Source organism: Salvelinus alpinus, chromosome 26, assembly GCF_045679555.1.
Source record: "Salvelinus alpinus chromosome 26, SLU_Salpinus.1, whole genome shotgun sequence".
NCBI lineage: Eukaryota > Metazoa > Chordata > Actinopteri > Salmoniformes > Salmonidae > Salvelinus > Salvelinus alpinus.
The window spans coordinates 42,341,799-42,350,879 of record NC_092111.1 but is presented as its reverse complement, the minus strand read 5'-3'; the positions used below and the strand labels follow the sequence as shown (position 1 = coordinate 42,350,879).

General features: G+C 49.6%; 1 protein-coding gene across 1 annotated transcript; it reads right to left on the bottom strand.

The window, feature by feature from the left end:
* Nucleotides 1-424: 424 nt before the first annotated feature.
* Nucleotides 425-8,797, bottom strand: LOC139555335 (zinc finger and BTB domain-containing protein 8B-like). Its single transcript, XM_071369051.1, has 5 exons — nt 8,373-8,797; nt 6,798-7,003; nt 5,642-6,560; nt 3,481-3,659; nt 425-1,357 (listed from the first exon to the last, which is right to left on the bottom strand). Exons 2-5 carry the CDS (start codon nt 6,969-6,971, stop codon nt 1,070-1,072), a joined length of 1,560 nt encoding a protein of 519 aa, XP_071225152.1. The 5' UTR covers nt 6,972-7,003; nt 8,373-8,797; the 3' UTR covers nt 425-1,069.
* Between the last annotated feature and the right edge of the window lie 284 nt (nt 8,798-9,081).

Here is a 9,081-nt window from a genome sequence, read left to right as displayed (position 1 = left end):
GACAACGCGACGTCCTCCTCCCCGGGACAACGCGACGTCCTCCTCCCCGGGACAACGCGACGCCTTCCTCCCCGGGACAACGCGACGTCCTCCTCCCCGGGACAACGCGACGCCTTCCTCCCCGGGACAACGCGACGCCTTCCTCCCCGGGACAACGCGACGTCCTCCTCCCCGGGACAACGCGACGTCCTCCTCCCCGGGACAACGCGACGTCCTCCTCCCCGGGACAACGCGACGTCCTCCTCCCCGGGACAACGCGACGCCTTCCTCCCCGGGACAACGCGACGCCTTCCTCCCCGGGACAACGCGACGCCTTCCTCCCCGGGACAACGCGACGTCCTTCCTCCCCGGGACAACGCGACGTCCTCCTCCCCGGGACAACGCGACGTCCTTCCTCCCCGGGACAACGCGACGTCCTCCTTCCCGAGACAACGCGACGTCCTCCTCCCCGGGACAACGCGACGCCTTCCTCCCCGGGACAACGCGACGTCCTCCTCCCCGGGACAACGCGACGTCCTCCTCCCCGGGACAACGCGACGCCTTCCTCCCCGGGACAACGCGACGCCTTCCTCCCCGGGACAACGCGACGCCTTCCTCCCCGGGACAACGCGACGCCTTCCTCCCCGGGACAACGCGACGCCTTCCTCCCCGGGACAACGCGACGTCTTTATCCCCCCGGGACAACGCGACGTCCTCCTCTCCGGGACAACACGACATCTTCCTCCCCGGGACAACACGACGTCTTTATCCCCCCGGGACAACGCGACGTCCTCCTCTCCGGGACAACACGACGCCTTCCTCCCCGGGACAACGCGACGCCTTCCTCCCCGGGACAACACGATCCTCTAATGGTCGTGCTAAACATAATTCACTCCAGTTCAGAACCATCTCTTGATCATAACAGTAGCCAAGACAAGGTTGACATGGAACTCTGTCTCGTATTGTTCCCTTCTTAAACCACTGGGAGGAGACAGAGGGAAACACCGGACCCAGTTTTAATCCTAAAGTTCAATTCTTCCTTTCTTTGTCTCCTCTCCTTCATGTCCACTGTGGATGGGATCTCTGACACTCATCTGTGTGGTTTCCCCTTCTCCCCCACTTCTATAATCCCTCCCCCGGCCTCCATGTCATCAGCATCATCCATGAAGACGGGCCAATCACTGTCTCCGTCCCCGCGTTCCATGGCCTCTGGTTGGCCGTCGAGGTTGATGTGGGCGGGAGGTGAGTCGTCGTGGCCCGTGGTCGTAACACGGGTACAGTTGTCACACAGGCCGAAGCGTTTGAGTCCGTGGGACAGGGCTCCAGTGAAACTTCGTCTGCACCCCTTACATACCACGGGCCAACTGGAGCGGTGCACCTGGGTGGAAACAGACAAACACATGTTAACATGCTCATCAACACACACAGACTACAGAACACACAGACTACAGAACACAGAGACTACAGAACACACAGACTACAGAACACACAGACTACAGAACACACAGACTACAGAACACAGAGGGACCAGGCTGAGAGAGAGAGACTACAGAACACAGAGGGACCAGGCTGAGAGAGAGAGACTACAGAACACAGAGGGATCAGGCTGAGAGAGACAGACTACAGAACACAGAGGGACCAGGCTGAGAGAGACAGACTACAGAACACAGAGGGATCAGGCTGAGAGAGACAGACCACAGAACACAGAGGGACCAGGCTGAGCGAGACAGACTACAGAACACAGAGGGACCAGGCTGAGCGAGACAGACTACAGAACACAGAGGGACCAGGCTGAGAGAGACAGAATACAGAACACAGAGGGACCAGGCTGAGAGAGAGAGAATACAGAACACAGAGGGACCAGGCTGAGAGAGAGAGACTACAGAACACAGAGGGACCAGGCTGAAAGAGACAGACTACAGAACACAGAGGGACCAGTGTGAGAGAGACAGAATACAGAACACAGAGGGACCAGGCTGAGCGAGACAGACTACAGAACACAGAGGGACCAGGCTGAGAGAGACAGACTACAGAACACAGAGGGACCAGGCTGAGAGAGACAGAATACAGAACACAGAGGGACCAGGCTGAGAGAGAGAGACTACAGAACACAGAGGGACCATGCTGAGAGAGCCAGACTACAGAGGGACCAGGCTGAGAGAGACAGACTAAAGAACACAGAGGGACCAGGCTGAGAGAGACAGACTACAGAACACAGAGGGACCAGGCTGAGAGAGAGAGACTACAGAACACAGAGGGACCAGGCTGAGAGAGACAGACTACAGAACACAGAGGGACCAGGCTGAGAGAGACAGACTACAGAACACAGAGGGACCAGGCTGAGAGAGACAGACTACAGAACACAGAGGGACCAGGCTGAGAGAGAGAGACTACAGAACACAGAGGGACCAGGCTGAGAGAGACAGACTACAGAACACAGAGGGACCAGGCTGAGAGAGACAGACTACAGAACACAGAGGGACCAGGCTGATAGACACAGACATAACGATGATGATGGTCTGCTTCCTCATTATGAAGAACCCAATGGCATGCAAACAGACACCCACAGTGACAGACAGACAGAGAGATGGTCAGACCTAAACAACAGATGGTCAGACAGAGAGATGGTCAGACCTAATCAACAGATGGTCAGACAGAAAGATGGTCAGACCTAATCAACAGATGGTCAGACAGAAAGATGGTCAGACAGAGCGATGGTGAGACCTAAACAACAGATGGTCAGACAGAAAGATGGTCAGACCTAATCAACAGATGGTCAGACCTAATCAACAGATGGTCAGACAGAGAGATGGTTAGACCTAAACAACAGATGGTCAGAGAGATGGTCAGACCTAATCAACAGATGATAAGACAGAAAGATGGTCAGACCTAATCAACAGATGGTCAGACCTAATCAACAGATGGTCAGACCTAATCAACAGATGGTCAGACAGAGAGATGGTCAGACCTAATCAACAGATTCTAATGATTTTAGTGTGGCTACATATTTGTCTGGTTATGGCTGAAGTAAATTATTGATAGAGACAAACGCTCTCTCTCTCTCTCTCTCTCTCTCTCTCTCTCTCTCTCTCTCTCTCTCTCTCTCTCTCTCTCTCTCTCTCTCTCTCTCTCTCTCTCTCTCTCTCTCTCTCTCTCTCTCTCTCTCTCTCTCTCTCTCTCTCTCTCTCTCTCACACTCTCTCTCTCTCTCTCACTCTCTCTCTCTCTCACACTCTCTCTCTCTCTCTCTCACACTCTCTCTCTCACACTCTCTCTCACACTCTCTCTCACACTCTCTCTCACACTCTCTCTCACTCTCTCTCACACTCTCTCTCACACTCTCTCTCACTCTCACACTCTCACTCTCACACTCTCTCTCTCTCTCACACTCTCTCTCTCTCTCACACTCTCTCTCTTCTCACACTCTCTCTCTCTTACGCTCTCTCTCTCTTACGCTCTCTCTCTCTTACGCTCTCTCTCTCTTACGCTCTCTCTCTCTTACGCTGAGTGAGTGGCTGCGGAGGTGTTCCTGACGTGTGAACCTCTTTCCACACGTCTCACAGGGGAAGGGTCTCTCTCCAGTGTGACAGCGGATGTGTCTCTTCAGGATGCCCTTCTGCTTGGCAGTGTACGGGCAGAACGGACACTTGTGGAGCTTCACCGGCACTAACAAGCCATCTCCTGCAGGGGAGGAAAGTCAATTAAAACAATGAATCAATCGATATACAGTACAAACCGACACCACCAAGACATCTCCTGCAGGGGGCAGCATTGATCAATGATTTAGTCCTTTAGTCAATGTTATATGGTAATTTTGTTTTAAAGCAAATATACTTGAAAGTAGAGGTTGACCGATTAATTAGGGCCGGTTAATTAGGGCCGGTTAATTAGGGCCGGTTAATTAGGGACGGTTAATTAGGGACGGTTAATTAGGGACGGTTAATTAGGGCCGATTTCAAGTTTTCATAATCAGAAATCGGTATTTTTGGACACCGATTTGGACGTTTTTTTTTTTTTTTTCCAAACCTTTATTTAACTAGGCAAGTCAGTTAAGAACACGTTCTTATTTTCAATGACAGCCAAGGAACAGTGAGTTAACTGCCTTGTTCAGGGGCAAAACGATAGATTTTTACCTTGTCAGCTCGGGGGATTCAATCTTGCAACCTTACAGTTAACTAGTCCAACGCTCTAACCACCTGCTTTACATTGCACTCCACGAGGAGCCCGCCTGTTACGCGAATGCAGTAAGCTAAGGTAATTTGCTAGCTAGCATTAAACTTATCTTAAAAAAAACAATCAATCAATCATAATCACTAGTTATAACTACACATGGTTGATGATATTACTAGTTTATCTAGCGTGTCCTGCGTTGCATATAATCGATGCGGTGGCATTCGCAAAAAAGGACTGTCGTTGCTGTAACGTGTACCTAACCATAAACATCAATGCCTTTCTTAAAATCAATACACAGAAGTATATATTTTTAAACCTGCATATTTAGCTAAAAGAAATCCAGGTAGCAGGCAATATTAACCAGGTGAAATTGTGTCACTTCTCTTGCGTTCATTGCATGCAGAGTCAGGGTATATGCGATAATAATAAACTTTTTGTTTTCGAAATGATAGTTTCCGGATTCGACCATATTAATGACCAAAGGCTCGTATTTCTGTGTGTTATTGTGTTATAATTAAGTCTATGATTTGATAGAGCAGTCTGACTGATCGATGGTAGGCACCAGCAGGCTCGTAAGCATTCATTCAAACAGGACTTTCGTGCGTTTTGCCAGCAGCTCGTCGCTGTGCTTCAAGCATTGAGCTGTTTATGAATTCAAGCCTATCAACTCCCGAGATCAGGCTGGTGTAACCGATGTGAAATGGCTAGCTAGTTAGCGGGGTGTGCACTAATAGCGTTTCAAACGTCACTCGCTCTGAGACTTGGAGTGGTTGTTCCCCTTGCTCTGCATGGGTAACGCTGCTTCGAGGGTGGCTGTTGTCGATGTGTTCCTTGTTCGAGCCCAGGTAGCGGCGAGGAGAGGGATGGAAGCTATACTGTTACACTGGCAATACTAAAGTGCCTATAAGAACATCCAATAGTCAAAGGTATATGAAATACAAATGGTATAGAGAGAAATAGTCCTATAATTCCTATAATAACTACAACCTAAAACTTCTTACCTGGGAATATTGAAGACTCATGTTAAAACCACCAGCTTTCATATGTTCTCATGTTCTGAGCAAGGAACTTAAACGTTAGCTTTCTTACATGGCACATATTGCACTTTTACTTTCTTCTCCAACCACTTTGTTTTTGCATTATTTAAACCAAATTGAACATGTTTCATTATTTATTTGAGACTAAATTGATTTTATTGATGTATTATATTAATTTAAAAGAAGTGTTCATTCACTATTGTTGTAATTGTTATTATTACAAATAAATAAATAAAAAACGTCCGATTAATCGGTATCGGATTTTTTTGGTCCTCAAATAATCGGTATCGGTATCGGCGTTGAAAAATCATAATCGGTCGACCTCTACTTGAAAGTAGAAAGAAACCCCTAAAAGTCTAAGCCTGAAAGTGGTAAGAAAAAACTGCATATTTAGGAAGTAACAAGATGAAAGTAAAGTTTCATATCACGCCGTATAGAGTTAAAACTAATTACCTGTGTCCTCTCCGTACCAGTCGCTCTGTATCTCCATAATAGAGGAACCACCCATCCCCAGTCCCTCATCCACCCTTCCTCCCCCACCCCAGAGGCCCATTCCCTGGGCAAACATCTGGCCCTGCTCCCCTCTGTCCCTGTGGGGGCTGGAGCCACCTCTCAACAGCACATCCATGAACTGCCTGGCGTGGCAGCCCCCGAAGCCCAGGGAGGAGCGCTCGTTGTTGGGGGAAGGGCTGGAGGATGCCAGTCTTTCATGGATGTGGTGGTGGTGAAGGGAGGGTACCATAAACAACGGCAGGTCTTTGGTATCAGGGGACCCTTCCTCAGGCTCGTCATCAGGGTCATACTCGATCTTGGGGCGCACCAGCTCTAAGGTCAACCCAGAAGTTGAGGGGGAAAGGGGGTTCATCAGATGTTCCCCGTGTCCGTGGGGGGTCAGGCCCCCAATAATATGAGACGGGAACTCCCCTCTGGAGCTGCAGTCGCTCTCAGAGTCTCTGCTAGGGCCGGGGGGCGTGGGGACCCTGGGGAGGGCTGCTGCTGAGGATGGGGGGTCTGTGACAGTGGAAGGGGAGGGCGCTAAACTTACATGAGTAACTCCATCTCCGTCTAGTGACAACGACGGTACAGGTACAGAGGCTCTGGAAGAGGGAGGTGGCATGGCTGGTGTTCCACTGTCAGCCGGACCCTCTCTCTCCTCTTTCTCCCTATTACAGATTTCCAGAGAGGAGCGGATGTAGCCTTTACAGAAGGAGACCACGTCAGTCATCTGGAGATAGCTGGCCGCTGACATCACCTCGATGACGTTCTCGCTGCGCAGGTCCAGTCGGCCCGAGTACAGGAAGTCCAGGATGAAGGAGAAGGCCTCGGCCGTCACGATGTCCAGAGAGGCCGTGCTGTGGTGCTGACCTCTGTCCTGAGGAGGGTTGGTGGAGAGATTCCAGGTAGTAAGGTGTACTGTAAACAGGCTATTAAACTAGAACAGAGTTTACACAACTACATAAAAGTTACAAGTATATTTTCCATTTTATTTATTTTTTTAAACAGGAGTGTCATTGGCAACTGTTACTATAGCCATTATCAATCTCTCTTTCACAATACACAGGCTCATTAACTATGTGTCTGTACTATGTAAACTTCATAAACGACTCGCCTGTAGGTAGTGGACCAATAGGGCGCGGAAGTAGCCGCTGCCGGCGAATAGGACGTTGCGATGGGCCTTGAAGACCCGCCCCTCCACGACTATACTGCAGTCACAGAAGAAATCTCTCTTCCGCTGCTCATTGAGCTCACACAGCAGCTTGGACTGGTAGCCTGACACCTCCATCTCCACAACACCTCTTCATGGGGGGGGGGGAGCTAGGGAGGAGAGAGAGAGAAAGAGTGAGGATGGGAGCCAGGGAGGAGAGAGAGAGAGAGAGAGAGGATGGGAGCCAGGGAGGAGAGAGAGAGAGAGGATGGGAGCCAGGGAGGAGAGAGAGAGAGAGGATGGGAGCCAGGGAGGAGAGAGAGAGTGAGAGAGCGAGGATGGGAGCCAGGGAGGAGAGAAAGAGAGAGAGAGCGAGAGCGAGGATGGGAGCCAGGGAGGAGAGTTAAAACAGCGTGGACTGGTAGCCTGACACCTCCTTCTCCACAACACCTCTTCATGGGGGGGGGAGCTAGGGAGGAGAGAGAGAGAAAGAGTGAGGATGGGAGCCAGGGAGGAGAGAGAGAGAGAGAGGATGGGAGCCAGGGAGGAGAGAGAGAGAGAGAGGATGGGAGCCAGGGAGGAGAGAGAGAGAGAGAGGATGGGAGCCAGGGAGGAGAGAGAGAGAGAGAGGATGGGAGCCAGGGAGGAGAGAGAGAGTGAGAGAGCGAGGATGGGAGCCAGGGAGGAGAGAGAGAGAGAGAGAGCGAGGATGGGAGCCAGGGAGGAGAGAAAGAGAGAGAGAGCGAGGATGGGAGCCAGGGAGGAGAGAAAGAGAGAGCGAGGATGGGAGCCAGGGAGGAGAGAGAGAGAGAGAGAGAGAGAGAGAGAGAGAGGATGGGAGCCAGGGAAGAGAGAGAGAGTGAGGATGGGAGCCAGGGAGGAGAGAGAGAGTGAGGATGGGAGCCAGGGAGGAGCGAGAGAGAGAGAGAGAGAGCGAGGATGGGAGCCAGGGAGGAGAGAGAGAGAGAGCGAGGATGGGAGCCAGGGAGGAGCGAGAGAGAGAGAGAGAGAGGATGGGAGCCAGGGAGGAGCGAGAGAGAGAGAGAGAGGATGGGAGCCAGGGAGGAGAGTTAAAACAGCGTGGACTGGTAGCCTGACACTGCTCTATGGGCACTAGAGAAAGAGGGACAGAATGAAAGGGATTGAGAGTGAGGGACACAATTTGAAGGATTGAGAGCAATGTGAGATAAGAAAGAGAGAGGGTGAGCAGAGATATGTAGAAAGGATAGAACTCCAGACGCAGTTGGAGTCATGCGACCCTGTCTACATCCAACTACCCCCACCCTGCCTTGAAGAGAAGATCCACAACTGATAGGAAGGCTCTGGGGGAAAGCTCTAAACGAAATATGTATTGTAGTAGCAAGCTAGTTAGGAGAAAGGTTTTTCTCCACTCGAGTCTTTTTGGTAGAATCACAGATGTAGCTAACGTTAGCTAGAGCAAAACCTCTGTATTGATGGCTAGCTAGCATTACATTTACCAAACATACCGTACAAATGAACATACAAGACACACATTTAAACTCGTATAAAAAACGTTACCTGACTAAACGTTGAGAGCTGTCGTAAGTAAACACATAGCTAGGTTGATATGTTGTTGTAGCCTCCGCAGCTAGTTAGCTAACGACAACAACCAGCTTTTTACTAGTTACTAAAGCCACAAAGCCAAAATTCCCTTTCGGAAAAATTCATAAAAACCAAAATTATTATTTTTGGTCTTAATTGAAGGTTTGGGATTGTCATACGGTTAGCAGTGTGTTTAAGATTTGGGTTAGGTTTAAAATCAAATTTTTAAGAATATAATTGTAGAAATAAGCGGAGTGTACCACTTTGTGGCTGTGGTAACTAGTGACAACCCAACTACCACTGCCCATTTCCTCGTTTCAATATTCTGTATGACAGTCACAAGATTCGGCCAATGAGAGACGAGAGAAATATTAGGGCGCGGCTAAGAGGCGCTGAGCCAATCACATCATGTAAAACTAGACTAGTGCACGGCTTTAGAATAATATTTAATTCTAAGCGGCTTTATTGGCATGGAAAACATATGATAACATTGCCAAAGCAAGTGAAATAGATAATAAAGAAAAGTTAAATAAACAATACAAATGAACAGTAAACATTACACCTACATTAGGTTCCAAAAGAATAAAGACATTTCAAATGTCATATTATGTCTGTGTGCAGTGTTGTAATGATGTGCAAATAGTTTAAGTAGAAAAGGGAAAGGAATAAAAATAAATATAAGTTG

What these genes read in the sequence shown, in the direction of transcription:
- LOC139555335 (XM_071369051.1), bottom strand. Translation starts at nt 6,971, where the DNA reads ATGGAGGTGTCAGGCTACCAGTCCAAGCTGCTGTGTGAGCTCAATGAG. An exon ending in TATTGGTCCACTACCTACAG is followed by an intron (nt 6,561 to 6,797) that starts GCGAGTCGTTTA and finishes AACCCTCCTCAG; the next exon opens with GACAGAGGTCAGCACCACAG. An exon ending in CTGGTACGGAGAGGACACAG is followed by an intron (nt 3,660 to 5,641) that starts GTAATTAGTTTT and finishes CCTCCCCTGCAG; the next exon opens with GAGATGGCTTGTTAGTGCCG.